At 42.2% G+C, this 17,405-nt stretch overlaps 2 protein-coding genes and 1 long non-coding RNA gene across 7 annotated transcripts in view; 1 reads left to right on the top strand and 2 right to left on the bottom strand.

Moving 5' to 3' along the window:
* Positions 1-17,405, bottom strand: part of C14H7orf50 (chromosome 14 C7orf50 homolog) — a 125,946-nt gene that overhangs the window by 20,020 nt on the left and 88,521 nt on the right. For 2 of the 3 annotated variants that reach the window (XM_035339260.1, XM_035339261.1), the window contains exon 3: positions 7,915-8,087. In XM_035339260.1, the coding sequence (XP_035195151.1) occupies positions 7,915-8,087 (173 nt within the window). Of the gene's footprint in view, positions 1-7,914; positions 8,088-8,688; positions 8,734-17,405 lie in introns of those variants that run through there. The other variant, XM_035339262.1, reaches the window with a different exon arrangement.
* LOC118174144 lies at positions 10,797-16,030 on the bottom strand. Its single transcript, XR_004754573.1, has 2 exons — positions 15,976-16,030; positions 10,797-15,013 (listed from the first exon to the last, which is right to left on the bottom strand). It is a non-coding gene; the product is annotated as an uncharacterized LOC118174144 (long non-coding RNA).
* Positions 15,454-17,405, top strand: part of GPR146 (G protein-coupled receptor 146) — a 49,634-nt gene continuing 47,682 nt past the window's right edge. For 2 of the 3 annotated variants that reach the window (XM_035339252.1, XM_035339254.1), the window contains exon 1: positions 15,454-16,380. The gene's annotated coding sequence lies outside the window, so the exon portion shown is untranslated. The remainder of the gene's footprint in view (positions 16,381-17,405) is intronic. The other variant, XM_035339253.1, reaches the window with a different exon arrangement.

The following is a 17,405-nucleotide window of genomic DNA, read 5'->3' as shown; positions in this document are numbered from 1 at the left end:
TACAGTATGACATCCTGTGGATGTCATGTGGGGGTTAGGAAAACACTGGCAGGGCTCCAGCATAGTTCTGCGTATCACTTGCCACCAAGACATAGAAAAGTGAGTTCAGAAGTCAGTAAGTGTATCAGAGGGACTGAAAATCACCACGTCAGGCTGCTGTCAGACATCTTGATTAAACGGACAAAAGCTGCATGCTGCTATTACTGAAAGTGTAACGTGACATTCACAGAACCCTGAATGCATAGTTTGAATAATCAGATGATGAGAACACTAATATTTGGAAGTGTGTATCATAAATCCAACTCTGACACAGTAGTGTATCTGACTTTGCTGCAGCCAGGCTGAAGTAGGATTAGAAGCACTGTCCCTCTGACAGTCAGTGGACATTTATTATGGTGATAGTCGGAGTGTCTGTGCCACTGTTGTCATTAGCACAAACTGAATAATAAACTGGGGAGAGAAGTGCAGCAAATTAAATGTGAAATCACAATATGACACAGCTCAATGATGAATCCAATAATGTTGCCCATAACCCAAAGCCAGTGTGACATGCAGCAGAAGGAATCACACACTCTTGGTTCCCTCCGCGTGAGGCTGGCACGAGGCTGCAGTGACTGTGTTAGTGTCCAGGTCTCGCATTTCCAGAAAGGTCACAGAAACTAAAGTTCAAAGACCAAGAGAATGTGCTGGTGTCTGGAAGGACCAGAGAAAGCTGGAGCATTACAGATGCTTCACTGAAGAAGCAGGGAGATTTAGAAAACTGATGCAGCCACGTGAAGGATGTACACACCAGGAAGGGAAGGAGTTATTTACAAATGTAAATTTGTAAAAATGTGGGAAATGCAGTGATTTAGGAAACTGCTTAGTATCAGGTCCAACATAACCAACATAGCAGAGTAATTTTTCTGCTTCATATACCCTACCAGCAAGCTTTGCCTTCCACAGAAAGCAGCATGCCTGAATACATTTGCAGAATAGCCCTAAACAGCACCACAGCTGGAGAGTGAACATGCCTTTTCCACCTGCCTCCCAGCAATAATGTGTGCATATTGGCACCCTAAAAAACAGCAAAGCTGTGGGCACTGAAACATACAGCTTTGTAGGGTTTCTGAGTAATACTGGGGCTACTAGGGAATGGCAGATGCCATGGGCTACTGAAGTTACACAAAGGACTGTAGGAATATGATAAGGTAACTCTACTCTCTTATTAAGACAAGACCGCTTTTCTCTGCCATGAACAGAGACAGAGACCCCTTTTAAAATTCATCCAACTATCAACATCAATTGGCCAACGCCCAGTTTTACAGGCACGCTGATTTAGTTCAAAGAGAGGAATACCACTTTGAGGTAGGTAGAAATTAAAAATCAAGCAATACAGAAAGCTGGAGCAGTGCAAGGACAAAAACATTGTTCTCTGTAGTACCAGGAGAAGTGCAAGCCTTTGAAATCAGATAGTAGCGAGTGCCTGCCCAAGTTCACAAAAAACAGCCGCAGAACACCGCCAAATGCAAATTTACCCTCTATCTGACTCCCTGGATTCACGCGGTCTCTTACATAACTAATGAATGTGACAAAGTGACTAAAAGCATGTAGGAATACATTCATTACATCCACACTTAATGCTTGCCCCAAAAGCTTTAAAAAATAACCTTTCAGTTATTAAAGCAAAACTAGCCTCCACCACAATGTCCCTCATCTTTGGGGGAAAACTGCTCTTTCAAGACACCTTAAAGCTGCAGCTCTTGAAAGGAATTTGCCAGCGTTGCTCTTCTAATTACAATAGCTTCTCTCAAATTCCCATCCTCCTTTTGCTCCTGGATAACTGAGATTCATAATTTGATCACTGCTTCAATAGTTTATGAACTTGAAGATAACTGATGAGCTTTACACATGCTGCATCTCCCTGCCACAAAGGAAACCCATCCTCTGTCCTGGCTTTTAATGCACAGCATTTGCAGTGAGACGTTTCTGCCCTTTGTGCTACAGGACTGTGCCTCTGTGCCTCAGAAGAGCTCACCAAATTCCATCTCACAACATTACATAAGCCAGTAACGTCATCCTGAGGACAACACCAGTCACCATTTAATGAGAAAGAAAATCTGCCCAGAGAGATACGTTAGCAATTTGCCAATGCCTTGTGGAATTGCCAGGTGAAGCCCTGCAGCATCTAGAGCGGCCCAACATATAGGGAATCTACAGGCTGATAACACTGACATGGATGCTACTGGCCACTGATGCTACCCTAAACCACCGGTGGTTTAAACTCTCCTAATCATGTGAGTGTGCAGGTCTTTCTAATTATTCTGATATTTCAGGAAAACAGATTCTGGAATTCCAAAATGTTTCAAATAGTTTTCTTCCCAAGATTAAAAACAGAAAATCTGCCCAAAATATTCATTAATATTTGCATTAGACTTAAAGTCAACTGGTTTTTGCATTTCATTTTCATGATACCCACTATATTGGATTTAGTATCAAAAGAGACTATTATGAAAATCCGACCTCCTACACAATACACAGCATACAAAACTTACCATTTCCCATTGCAAGTCCATAGCTTCTAGCAGAGCTACAACAGTAACAAATTGTTGGAGAGAGAAATTGGCTTTGAAATGGACCATATATTAATGTAAAATTTTAGTGTACATAGACTTTTAATGCAGGGTAGAAATACTGTCATTCTTTCAATGGTAACAGCATTCTAACTGACCAAAACCTCCTATGAATTATACCAAAAATTAAGAAGCAAATTTAAATCTGCTTAAATGTGATATGATCTGAACATTAAAAAAAAGAAAGAAAGAAAGAAAATAAAGAAAAAAATCAGGTCAAAATATTTTTCTTCAGATCTGCTTCCAAACAAGAAGTGATCTCACTTGCAAACAGTGGTCTTATGCATCCCCAGCGGGAGGGCCTCAAGCACACATCATTTGTGCCTTTCTGCCTTCATTCATCTGGCATTGTACAGAAGACACCCACTGATGTCTTCCCGACACAGCACAGTTGTCTTCCCAAGAGGGTGGAGGAAGGAGAAATGACACTAGATGTTAGTGTTAGTTGCTGTCAAACCCAAGCAGCCAGTCTCTGGAGGGAGAAAAAACAATCTCTGGATGTTTAGATTTCCAGTGCATTGGTTACTCTTAATATCTAAAAGCTTAAGCCATTGATGGTGAAACACCAGCACCAGGTCCAAGTTTGAAATTAATAAAGATTAAGGCTGGCAACAAGGAGAATGACTTAAACAAGTTCAGAACCACACATCAAAAATCATCACGGACTGTGGCTAAAAAAATGCTTAGACTGTGAGAGAAAAAACAGCTTAAAACATGTTATGGGTCAACGAAGCAAACTGAATCTGGCACGAGCCCACTCAATTTATGTTAAATTTAGAAGCTGTTTTTCAGCACTCACGAGTGTGGCTGTATGTGCCTAGGAGCTCTCTCAAGTCACCTGCACGGTTGGATGAATGCCTCTGTGATTTCCTGAAGGGCCACCTTCACCCCAGCTGTATGCTTGCAACTTTCAAGTGCTGCTGCCCTCTTTACACTCCAGCACAGGCCTCTATCAGTCCTTTAAAAACCAGAAATTTCCCAGATCCTAGCACTGAGTTAATGCTAAGCTCCCTTCCCCAGACAGCCCCTGCTCCAGCAGGAACCTGTGAGTAAATACCAACTTTATCTAATTCATACATGTTATATATAAATGCTTGCAGTGATGCCCCTGAGATTTCTATGTTCTTTACGTGAAGGGCAAATTTTCTGTAAAGATGTCCTATGCTTGACACTGTTTTTAATAAAGCTTGGACAAGGACTGGGATCTGCTTCCATTCTGCAACCCCAGCAGATAAAAGAGCTGCCACACACCACTCTCAGCAGCATTACCAGTCAGCCACTGAGCTCAGCAAAATCGGGAAAAAAAATGGTGTTCTGCAGAGTCAGACTATTTCCCCACTCAGTGGGAAATTCTGTTTTACTTTTGTGTTTCTGTAATTTCCTTGCTTTGCATTATTCTTTTTTTTTTCCTTGTTTTTATTTTCTTGTTTTCTAAAGAAGCACCCGACATTCTGAATCACACCTACATTTAAGTCAGGGATGAACAAAGCAAGCTCTGCAAAGGAAACTGAAAAGACAGTGCCTTTTGGCATTGTTTGGGAAACATTCTGCTGGTGACACACATTACTAGAAGAATATAATTATTACAAAGAGAAAAGAAATGTACTCCAGCAGTGGATTTTTGAAATGTAAATGCACAATATTCAAAGGCTTAGGTAATTCACTGCAATATCCAGATAACAATACTTTCCATCTCTTCTGCTTCAGATACCAGTCTTGTAATTCCACATACTTTTGGTAACATCTACTCATATTTCTGTTACGTTAATGGGTGATGGAGAAAACCATACGTGCAGCTGCATATAGCAATGAACTTCCTGAGCCAAACTTAAGAATAGAAACATTTCTAGGAGAGAATGACTTGCCAAGACAAACAAGCTCTGCCAACATTTTAGCACCACAGAAGGTCAGTTGGGTTATAATTAAGTCTAATTAGCATTCTCATGAATTGCAACACCTTTTCACTTGAAAGCACGTAATGCTTAGAAAAGTAGGGATTTTTATTTCATATATTCTAAGAATCAAAGTAATGAGGCATTCTAACCTTGGCTTTAAACATGATTCACCACTTACCATCATAAAAGAGAAAAGGCACATCATCATTAAAAGGAAAAGAAAGAAATGTGTGTAGTTTATGCAACCACTAATACTCACTGCTTCACTCCTGCTTTCTCCTTTTCCTCTGCAGTAATTTTAATGATTTTCTTCTCTTCTATTCAGTAACATTCAGGATGGATTTTTTTTTAGCATTATTCTACATTTTCTTTTCTCCTTCTCACAGTTTCATAACCCTTCTCCCTCACTTTTTGCTTTAGCACGCTATTTTTAATTCTGTCTTCAGATCTTGCTGCCTGCTGTCCCCAGCAAGCTGGAGAATCTGATGTTGGGAGACTTTCTTCTTCCTATTTTTGCAGGCACACCGTGATTGCCACGTTGGACGAACTGCGCTGGGAAACCACCTGACATTCTCTCATGGAGGGAAATGATTAGACAGAAATTGGTGAGCAATTTTTTTTTTTTCCTCCCCTCTTCCTTTCCCTTCAGGCCAATGCAAAGAGAAAGAACCGTGAGCCATGTGGCCTCCTCCTCCCCTGGAACAGTCAGGAGTGAAATCCTTTTCCTCACCCAAATGAGAAAGCAGCTGAAAAGGCTGGGCTGTCACTGCCACCCAGCACCTGGGTGTAGACAGGGATGTACCCCAGTCAGGGACAGGCACACAGCTTGGTCTAGCATCGCTCTTTGTGCTAAGCATCACTGTGGGCACAACTGCGACTGCCAGCTTGCTGCACTTCCAGGCGCCAGGCAGCACAGTGCCACGAGTGGTCCTGTCTGCCCCCAGCATCCCCTCATTAACACTCTCTTCATTAACTCCTCTCAGCTAAAAGGATGAGGGATGGCTTTAGAAAGGTGTCCGGTGCCTCAGCAGTGAGAGTGTTGCTGCTGCAGGCTGCCTGCTACTTCCATGCTACTTTTCAAACAGAACACACAAAGTTGCTGCAGAAGCAGGGATTTCTAAGAACACGATCGCCCAGGAAACAATAGATGCTATTAAATGTGTTTTATTTCCTCCATGTAAAGTCATGCTCTTTCTCCCTAATGTTACTGCTTGAAATGGAAATTTATTCCTATGCTGAAGAATTTCTCTTTATTTCATCCTACATACCAGAAAAGATGATTCTGTCCTCTGAGGGCAGTACTAGCTCTTCAAATATGTATGACTTACAGAATAACTTGAATTTCCCCTTGCATGTCAAAAGTCTACGTGTAACACAACTCTTTCACTGAACACTCTAACATTTTTCTTCGCAAATTATCAAACAAAATTAAAATAAATATTTTCCTGTCAAAGCTGAAGCCCCGTATAGTTGTGTTCTCATGATGTGAATAGTCTCTTAAGAAATAAAAATGACAGTTTTAATTGCTGTATGGTACTTCGAGTTCCACCTGTCCTACAGGAGATTCACATGTCATCAGGGAATTAAGATGCCACTTCACTTAGTAACCCTTATTTAATGGAAGGTTTTTTACCATAGGTGGGGCAAAACATAAATCCACAGCACCCTTTTGTTCACTTCCAATTATACTAAGCTCTTGCATCTGTAAGATTACCTTATCCTCCCACGTCTTATTCATGCCTGTAGCCCTACAAAAACACACAGGCTGAAATCCTTGACCCACTGAAGTTTCTGGGGTTTTTACAGGGGTCTTCCAGAAGCCGGATTTTAGTTTCCTTTCCCCACATAGTGACTTTCTTCTCTGATGACTCTAAATCTAGTTGTTTCTTTTTCCAATCTTTCTGGGTAGAAAATACTTCAGAGGTGCAAAAGGACTGAGCCAAGATGATCCAAGATAAGTCACAGGACATTTGGGGCCAGAATGCTGTCTGTGGTTTTATCTGCTTGGTAGTTCAGCATCTTATGACTATCCCCGATAAGTCTACAGAATTCAGATCAGTTGCTGCTGAACCAATCCCAGACAACCTACTGCCATACCTATAGCAGCTGAACTCTGCTATTACTGAACTATGTAGCAGGAATACTGTTTCAAAGTAATTTGGTATGAGTTAAGTGAAACTCTGGAGTCAAATTAGTTGAAATATAGTTTCATATTCTCTCATCACAAGGCACAGATCCATATAGATAACAGCAGAGTATCAACAAAAACCCACAGCTTGTTCCTTTGCTTTCCAAACCTGAAAACCATTATCTCTAGATCCATCACTTACTAGCACACATACCGCAGTATAGCTTGAGCAGATGGTTCAAAGCTAACTGTCAATCCATCTGCAGTTCAAAACAGCGGTGAACTATTCCAGCTGTTTTCCAGATCAAAAATATTATTGTCATTTTGCTATCACTGCATGCTGAGGGTTATGTAACAAAAATGCACATGTCCCTCTGCCTGGAATGCAATTAATTTCCTCCCTCCCCACTGAGAGTGGTAAGTAACAATTCAGACAGTCTGCATGCTTCAGTTTTAAGCACGGCCAGAGATGCAACACTGGTTTTATTCCTCGTGGTAACCCACTATTGGTAACACGCCAGCCTTTTGCAGGTCTTAGAGACAGGACATATTTTGTAGTTTGGGGAAAAAATAAACACTATCTTCCTGCTTATACAAGGCCTCTGTCTGTAGCGTACCATGAATGCTTTGTTGTAGTTCTCTATTTTAACCATAGACATTGCTTTATGTTGGAATGTAAAGTATTCTAAATAAGTATGCTAACTAAAGTAATTGCTTCCGATCTGAAATCGGCCGCTATACTGGCTATATACTTTGGTATGCAGAAATAAGGCATTGCACACTATGAACTTTGTAACGGTGGCATAATCCCATCTTAATTTACAAATATCCAAATATCACGCATTAAATTAAATTAGGACTCCATAATGCTTAACCACTTCAGGCAATTTGCTCACAAAAAGAGAACAAGTAAAACTCCTTTGCTTAAAATGGTGCCCTTAATCAAAACTCATTTCCCCAGTGCAATCTTGTCTGTAATATGCCTTTCATCTTTTTAAGTGCAGCTAACCCAGTGATATTTATATATCAACTGTAAGATCTTCAGGACAGGAGCTTTCTTTAAAATGTTTGTACCATACTCAAAATCCTTTAGTAGTTACTGTGATATAAATAAAACATGGTGACAGGGTGTCAAATGAGATGAAACATTAACTTATTACTTAACTGCAGCAATTTCCTTTAATGTCTTATTACTTGGTTCAGCTTGTTCTGGATTTCTGGCATGGTTTACAGCTTGCTTCTGCAGGGAGCATCTGCAGTGGGGTTTTAGTAGTCTTACCTGGTTAAATAGGCCAGAGCCAGCTCTGATCCTGACAGCTTTTTAGGCTCTTCTTTTTTAGTAGAGATTCCAGCTTCTCTTATCAGCTTCTTTTCTTCCTTCTTGCGCTCTTTTTTCAATTTTCTTTCCAGTTTCCTTCTTTCTTCTGGGGTAAGATCTTCTTCATCTGTGGCCTGAAATAATGAACATTTAAGTAAAGGGTAAATAAAGGTAAACAACATATGCATAATTTTAATTGAAAGGAACAGGTAATACTTAAGACCAGACGCTTCAATCTTTGTAATTTTATTGTACGCTGTATTTCACTATGGATTTTTTTAGCATATATAGATATGTATGGGAGTAGAGATTCCTTAAGATCCTGAGTTTCTGGGGCTGTAATCTCATACTGCTGTGCACTGAGAAAACCCCTGTCTTCCACTCAGGGACTTGATATCCACTATGCCGGAAGGGAAGATGTGACAACAACCATCTTCATCCCAGACCTCTGGGAGATCCTTTAGCTATCCTGGGTAAACATATGCACAATCTTGCATAAACATACACACATATATCCCACAATGGTTAAAGTTTCTCTAGGTTTTCAGACAGAACAGTTCATAATTAAAACCCAATTACTATAAATATATGCATAATTATACCCCAAATGAAAATACTTATTTCACATACAGAAGAAGAGCATTAAGGAGATATGCTGAGTTTATCAGGGGAAATCCAGTGGGAGATCACACAAGCTAAAAACAAAAAGCTGTTCCATAACAAGACGAGACTTACTCCAGTGACTCTGAGCACTGGTTCATTCATATCTTTCCAGGCAGTAGTCCTCTGAGTTGTTAAGTATCAACTGGAAGCATAAAAATATCCAGCTGGTGTAATACTAAGAGGCTGTTACTCAACATCCCCCCCATGATTTCCACATACTAGTACATTTTGTTTTCCTGTGTGAGCACTGCAGTCCAAAACTAGCAATGATTGTGCTTTCCCTCCTCTCCCCATTCACGCTGTAGAAAGACTGACATCAGATCTAACAGATCTTAAGAGATTTACCCTTTTAGAGCCCTATTCTGATGATCACCTTGGACAGACCTTCACAAAATCATGGAGAACGTAGCTTCTGGATATCCCAGTCCCTAAGGACCTCAGGAAGCAATAGGGATTTGGACTCAATGAAACCACCTCTTCTGTGCAACCTCCCAGTAATGGCTGAGCAATGAAAAAAATACAGAGTATTCCAAACAGGACTCATACACTTCCTCATGGGTATTTCCAAATCCAAGAGCAAAGGGATGGTATTAATTCTTAGCATGCTAGTTACACACCTCATACTGTCCCAAATAAAACCGTGATACCTTCACTGTGGTTTGAGGACCTGCTGCTTCTCAGCCACCTCCATGGTCACTGTGAATCAGTGCAGGGTAAGGCATGTACACTGCAACATTTAAATATCATTACCTCTTCCAGGCTAAGAACAAAAACACTGGAAGTATTAGCTTCTGGGAGGAGCTCAGGGTTTTCAGCTGCTGTGCTCTATTATTTATTCCCTTCTATCATTTGTAGCCAACTTAAAATTGCAGACATAGACACATTTCTAAACTATAGGTTCAGACTGGAATAGGTTGTCAGGCTCCCTTTTTTTTTTTAACTTTTAAAAAAATTTGAACCATATTTAGCACCTTATGCTGAGACAGTTCAAGCATCCTGCTCATGATATTTAACAAGATGTGTTGGGGCCACAGGCAATGCTATGGAAACATAATGGATTGCAGTAACATGGAACACGACAGAGATGCTGCCCAAACAGTACTGATTTGCCAATGACTCCATTAATCCACTTCCTCAGCAACAGCTGTGCTGAGTTTATTAAGACAACCTGAGCAGGGAACAATTTCCTACAAGGCTAGGCTGTATTTATAAGATGGATAGGAAAAACCAGCCCCAACAGCAGTGAAAATGGCATTAACATAAGGCAGCCCAAGGGACGTGTACCTTACCTGTTCACATGTGGACTTTAAAGAGATTCCCACATAGCAGGGACAGAAAAAGGGGACTTAGCATACAAGTGTTCATTAAGTTACTTAGATCCATAAACTCTGCTCAAAATAAGTGTTTCCTGATGATTCTGTCACGTCTGAATGTTGCTCCAAGACTCCGGCTACAAGCTGATGCAGGTGGAGCTTACAGAGAGCAAGGAAACCTGGAGGAGTCATCAATGCCTCTGGGAGCCGTTAGCATCTCGTCCCGGGGCTGGGACAATAAAGGAGCCCAACCACCACCGGCATTCCCAGAACAAGAACTGCATTCACAGACTGGGCTTTGAAGGAAGGGGTCATTTGATGATCAGGTTAGAGCACCAGAACACTGTGCAGTGGGGAAGGGGACCCCGCGAGATGCCTAGCATGCCCTTAACGTCCCTTTTGCCTTGAGACAAAGGTCTCTGAGCTGGTGCTCGGACCCAGGCACAAATGTCCCTTTTACTCCCTCCTGGTAGAGGCACCCACCACTGAAACCCAGATGCATAAGAATATCGATTGCTGTTGGGAGACGGGTTAAAACCGCTATATGAAGCGACAGATCCTTGGGATTGTAACAACTAGTGTTTGTCAAGTGCCTTAAGACAAAAATCCAAACATGATGCTAAATAACATTATTGTTGCTGATGTTCAAAGCAAAGGATAGGTAAACACAACAATACCTGAATGCTAGCAGATTTGCCAAAGACACCTGCTGAGGACTAGACATTTGTTCGGCGTCAGTTCCCGCATTATCTAAATTGACTTTGACTCATCTTTTCAGCTCTGTTTTCAAAGCCCAAAAAAGGACAAAGCAGACATCAGAACAAATGCAAATAAGGCAGAAAAGAGGATTTACATTTGTTGTTGTTCTTGTTTAAAATGCTTTTTATTTATTATTATGGAAAGCCAGCATCCACCCAAAAAATCTCAACAGACGATGCGTTTGTATAGCAGACATTTATACCTCATGCTAAGAAGAAATAATATTTAGGGAGAAGGTAGGTATGTAATTGTTTTACAGGAAACACCGTTTTCATTGGAAAAACTGTCCTGGTACTTACTAAAATAACAATCCAGCCACACAAAGCCCAGAAAAACACCGAGGGTGGTCATTTATAAAGTGTTTGTAAAAGATTACTAGAGCAGCTGTCCAACAGACGACACACTACACTTAATCTTCTTTTAAAAATAATGTAATGAATTTGTTTACTTTTCTGTGAGCCATGAAGCTTTCAAATAAAGTGACTGTGGCACATCATTAGAGCAGCTCTGATAAAGAGGCCTCTGCTCCTTCATACTTACAGTAAATGCGTATCTCTGTACCTTCCCTTCCCCCACGCATTCCTTACATTATCAAAAAGCTTTTTATCCCTCTCCCGACCACTCCATTAAAAACAAAACAAGTCGCTCCCTCCCTATAAGTGGGTCCCAACATAAATACCAAGCCCTAACAACGTTTGTTTCCAGCAGAACAATTTCTGCACTGTAGGCCATCTGAAACACCAGCATTGTTCTCCCTTTGGGGCTGGAGCTATTCCAGGGTTGAAAGAGTCGGGATTTATAGCTTAAGGTACCCTTCTGATAGCACAGACCGTAATTCGGCCCAACGAAAATATGGTTCAGTAGGCTTCTGTTTGGGACTCATACAGCCTGCGAACGCTTGCATTGCAGACGACCTCTCTCATTCCAGCTACGTTTTTATCCATTCGTGTCAACACGATTTAGGCCAGCAGTAGGTACTACAATCCGCCCTCGACTGTTTTTTTTGTTTTTTTTTGTTTTTTTTTTTAATTTGAAAGCCTCAAGTTTTATCTGTTTCATAAAATGTGTGCATTTGGTGCAGATTCTCCACTGAAGCTGAGGTTCACTTTATCATAATGTAAAAAAAGAAATCACAAAACACAACAGAAACCAACCAACCTTCCCCAGATTCTGGGACTCAAAATAAAGCCAAACCTTTTAATGAAATTTGAAGCCTAGCTATATTTATTTTAACTCAAATGACCCCTGTTATGATATTCTACTGATGCATCTCTCCTCGGAATCAACAGCATTATTTTTTAATCTTTCTTTCCCTGTACCATTAGCGTGACTGTTTTTCTGAGAGATGAGCCCAAAGTTTGTGAGCCGTTCAGATTCAGAGTTTTAGCATTACCTCATTATTTATTTTTTTTTAAAAAAAAGCACAAATCAACAGGGGACTTCATTGTTTTGAGGTCATAAATATTCCACATTGTCTCCTTTTATATTTATAATGTGACATCACAATTTGTAGTGGCACAATTTATTCTTAACTACAACGCCGTAAAGTCCGTACTCGAGCGTGTGATACACTTGTTTATTGACGTGATAAATTTAAAACACATGCATACAGAAAAACACAACACTTGCTTATTTGCAAAGCCTGCTGTGAGCTCCCACACCACCTTGGACCGTGGGCTCATTAGATCTCAATCTAAACAAGGTCAGGGCAGGTCAGTACACTTGAATGAATGACATTCAGAGGAGAGGCAGGCTTTTTTCATGATTAAGGAGGTGGGAGTCTTCCACTTGGAAACTTTCCAGAAGGCCTGAAAAGGTGCTGGAAGGGGTACTGCCACTGGTTGCCGTATTTTGGAAAAGAGATGGACCCCCAGATCTTTAACATTTACGCTCATAAAAATCCACGTCATCTTCACAAGGGACAAGAGATGCAAAGCTCATATGTTTCCAAGCAAATTCCCAAGGTTTGTACTATACTATGTCAATTTGCTGGCAAAGGACAGAGACTGCCAATAGAGCCTTTCATCAATGCCAGCCTTGAATTTCGGATTTCTAGGTAAGCTTAGTCATATTGTGTAAATAAATAGGCTAAGACATCTGACTCAAAACAGCTATAGGCTTCAAATGTGGCAGTTTTATCAAAGTTTTTAATTATTATCTGTAATCTTGAAATATTGCACAAATGTAAAACATTTTATAGGTTGTGTTCAGAAATGAGTTTACCTATCATAACGGGGGAGCCATCTCAAACAGAAGTGAGTGCAGGATTTAAGTGTCCAGCAGTCCCGCTAAGCAATTCACAACAGAGAAAAACAACCCTGACTGCAAGAGAAACTGGAAAAGGCAGAAAGATTTACCCGAGAGGACTAGCTGAAGACATCAGGCCCTTTTTTTTTTGCAGCAAGAGTGGCAAAAACAAACAGGTGCAGTTTTTTAGAGCCTGAATTTGTATAAAACCATCAGCTGCCAGGGTATTATGAACCGTGACAGCTGGACAACCAGTACCAAGATGGTATTAACGGCACATTAATTTTGTTGTGTTTCAACAGAGCAACAAGCATATTTTTAAATTTGTTTCCAGATTTATAGTTAACCAAAGGGCCTTTGCTGTTTCATACTTCAGTACGACTGAAGATGTCTTCTAAAAGCTTCTGCTCCTCTTTCTCCCACTGTTTTAAAGACTCCTACGTTTGCATGCCCCAATTAACCTGATTTTAATATATTGCAAATACGCCTTTGGGATTTGTATGTGTAGGTCAGAATTTGCTGCCTGGTGAAGGGTCCTGCCCAACCCGTGTGTGGCACAAGGTGCAAACAGAGCACCGTGCAGCAAGGCGCTGCCTTCGCTGGGGGCAGAAGCGCTGCTCATCCTCCTCCAGCAGGCATCCTCAGGGCTCCAGCAGCTCCGCAACACCCTGGGTGCGACCTGACGGCCGTGTGCCCTGGCAAAGGAAAGTAAATGTAAGGAACCGGCCGGGGCAGAGAGGTGATGGAAAAGGAAACCTGACAAAGGCGACAGGAAGAGAGCCAGAAAAAGGAAGGAAACCAAAGTTTCTGTTACCACCAGTGAGTTCAGCTGCCCCAAAAGTCAATGTGCTTTTACCTTTTTCTACCAGCACAGCAAAAGAACAGCAAAGCAAGCGGCATCAGAAATTCAGAGGAATAAATTTCAACATGACTAACAGTGACAAACGTATGAAGAGGGCTTCAAATTTTTGAACTCTGAAGAGAAAGAAGGGGAAACGGACAATACAGCTCGCTTCATAGTAGCAGCATTGTGCCTTGATTGTTCATTAAGCTTGTGTTATTTCATAACTTTTAATATAGAGCAATGTCAAAGGGGCTTTGTTCGCTGACCGAGAACGGACTAGGAGCTACCGACTCGTCACATAATGGATTCTGCTTACAAGCAGTCTTTTGCCCCAAGTATGCACCATGCACGATATTAGCATACAAAATGTTCCGTTTCCCTCGTACACAATACATATGAAGGCAGATAAATAACTGGCCATCTGCCAGCTTAAAAACAAAAAGCAGAATCTATAAATACAGTTCAAAAACTACAAAGAAGAAAGGCTGGCAAATCTTGAGATGCAAGGTTCATAAAAGACTGACAAATGATTTACTATTTGAGGCTTGCCAAAGAACTATGCTACAACTACAGCTATAGAATTTACACAAAATAGTTTGCAGCCATATTGAATTTAAATAACCATTTTCTGTCATTTAGCACCTTATGAGAATAAGAAGTATGACCAGAGAGAGCACATGAAACATAGTTCCCACGCAGAAAGCAAGCTTTGATTTAAAAGTAACATTTGTAGAAATATACTTCCTTATATCATGTCTGTAGAACTTCCGTAGGAAGATTTAAAAATATATAGATATTGTATAAAGAAATAATTAAAATTTTTCATAAAAGCTAGTTGTTTTTAAAATCTCAACTCCTGGCAACAGAAACACTGGGAATAAATTACGTTAAGTTGATTTGGAAAGGTTTCTGTAGATGCAATCCAGGCAGAAAAGCCTCAAACAAGTTCTGCAGGAAGCCAGATTTAAATAAGAACAAGCTTTTTATCTTTCTGATCCAGGAACGGATTCTTTTAGTAGTCGTGCAAATGTTAAAAGAGTATGTCCTTACGTACTCAGATACGGTATCGCAGAAGCACAAGCAACCAGGTGGTACCCTGAATCTGCAGCTGTACTTCAAATGGGTACAGCCCTTGTGGCGTGAAATCAGGCTTTATTTACAACTGTGTGATATTTGCATGTTTCATAGATGTACATCCAGTTCTGAAGAGCACATAGTGTATTAACGTTAGAATCTGCATAATAAGAAGAAATCAATCAATTTACTAAATTAAATGAAAGGATTTATAGGCACACAGAACAATACGACTTACAGAAACTAGCTTGTTGAATTCCACTTTATAGATTGTTTGCTGCTATGAAGTACATACTGTAACAGATTAAGTTCTAAAGCACAAATTAGTACCATGTTTTATTTCTCATTTTTCTCCACCAGTATCACAGTCCTGAGCGCAACCGAAGTATTTAAGACAACTGCACTGCTGCAGGCTTGGGGAATGTAGTTTTGCTTCACTTGCATGATGACAGTGCCAGGAATTTTCACAGATTCACAGAAGGACTCCGCTTACTCTCTTACCCTTAATTAAACCACGTTTACCAATCAGGGGAAGAGAGAAACGAGAAAAAGAAGGAGAAAAAAGAACCCTCGGGAATCATTTGTATCCACATCGCTGTGGCTCACATTCAGCCCCACTTCAGCCCTCCCCACAAACGCAGAGAAGGATTTTAATGAAAAGGAGTGCGGGGCTGTCCCAGCCCTCAGCGCTTGAACCTCCACCAGCACGACCTTCCCCTTCGGGGTGCTCACAATCGCTCCCCAACTTTAAACAGCTTTGGGTTCGCAGAAGGTAGAAGCGGAGGATAAGCTGTTTTGAAATCAGTGCTGGAGGGGAGGAAAAAAAAAAAAAAAAAAAAACCACGAGCTCCATCTCCTCCAATGAAAGAGGTACCACAGGGTGTAGGCAGGTTGCCAGGCGAGCTCGGCAGCGTGACCGCACTGCATTGAGTTTCTTTAATGAAAGCCAGGAAAGAACACATTACACAGTGTTTCTTCTGCGAGCTCGCTAGCCTCCAGTGATTGAAATCAATAAAAACAGTCGGCAAGGGGCCCAGTGGGGGAAGAGAGAAATCTCCACTACAGCATTCAGTTTGCTTTCCACTTTCTCCCTCCCCCCTGAAGTTAAACTCTGAAGCTCACCATGACAAGCGGCTTCGCTTTCAGCGCTCGGCAGACTCTGGTGGGGATTTAAAGGAAGCGAGTGCTCCAGTTCCCCTCGCTGCCTTCGCTCTCGCCACTCCGCCGCGAAAATGAAAGGCTGGCTTTGAATTCGGGTCCTGCCTGGAGAAAGTTCCTGGGGCAAGTGCACCGCTCTGCATCTCAGGAGAGGGATGAGTTCTGCAGTTGGAGGATGTTAGAAGGTGAGAGGGGAAGGAGGAGGAATCTGAGTCAGCAAGAGCCCGCGGCCAGGCGAGGATGTCAACCGCGGCAGAGGGCACCTCTGGATCTGCGGGACTGACCGCAAGCAAACGGCCCCGATCGCTGTCATCCGCGTCCTAAGGCAGCCGAAACGCTCGCCTACACGTGACCAACGCGCAGACCCAGGTAAGTGGGAGCCGCTTTAACAATTCCCTGCATTGTGCCCAAAATGGGAGCGAGACCTCCCCACCGAGCCTCCCCGAGCTGCCCTGCGTCCCCCCGGTCCCCTTCCAGGCAGGTCAGCACCAAGCTCGTCCCGGCTCAAAACTGTGGCAGGCCGCTAACCCTTGCCGAGCTGTAAAAGTGCACAAAAGCCCTTTGTTTGCCACTTTGGGGCTGAATTTGCTCGTTGACAAGGTAGAGGGGCCATGGTGTAACTCCTCCCCTCACAGGAGCCGCTGGCACTCCCGCTGCGGCACGGCCCTTTGGCTATTCGGGGCGACGAAATGTGCCCGGCACCGTGGGCTGGAGCTGGCTGCCATCTGAACGGCCGCCAGCAAGGGACTGCTAACACAGCCCGTGCTCATCTATCTTATTTATGTATTTTAATCACCATAGCAGCCACACACACTACTCGCGCTGCGCTCCGTGTGCGGGTCTGAAGCATGAACTGTGTTGCTTGCATGCACGCGGGCTACTCGGATTATTCTGTTGAAAAGGGCTTGGCAATTATTTCTTAATGCAGCCGGGGGGGATTTCTGACACACAGGTCAGGAATGACAAACACAGGCTTACCCAGCACTTGTTTTACCAGCAGGCAGTTTTTATACAGATAGCCCTATAAAAATGGGAAGACACAGATCGCAGCTGTAGATCCCCAAATCCCTCACAAGGTTTGGGCCAGCTTTAAATACCATGGTTTAGCTAGACATCAGTGAGAAACCAAAGCCTGCCTTTGGTGAGGTAAGCAAAAATGTTGATGGCTACACCACGATGGCTACACAAAATAGGTACCTGTGAAGCAACAGCAAGCAGACTTTGCCTCCTCCACGCTGGCCACTGTGAGATGGGGAGGGCCGGATGCCCCCAGACCCATGTAGGACACCAAGGCGGTACTCCTGCAGCCTCACTGCCCCAAGCCTGAGGGCACGCAAACCATCTGACAGACAGACAGAGAGCTGAGAGAAGAGCCTCCCCAGCGCCTCCTCCCT

This window comes from Oxyura jamaicensis, chromosome 14, assembly GCF_011077185.1.
Source record: "Oxyura jamaicensis isolate SHBP4307 breed ruddy duck chromosome 14, BPBGC_Ojam_1.0, whole genome shotgun sequence".
NCBI lineage: Eukaryota > Metazoa > Chordata > Aves > Anseriformes > Anatidae > Oxyura > Oxyura jamaicensis.
The sequence above is the reverse complement of the archived record's forward strand: the minus strand, read 5'-3'. Positions and strand labels throughout refer to the sequence as shown.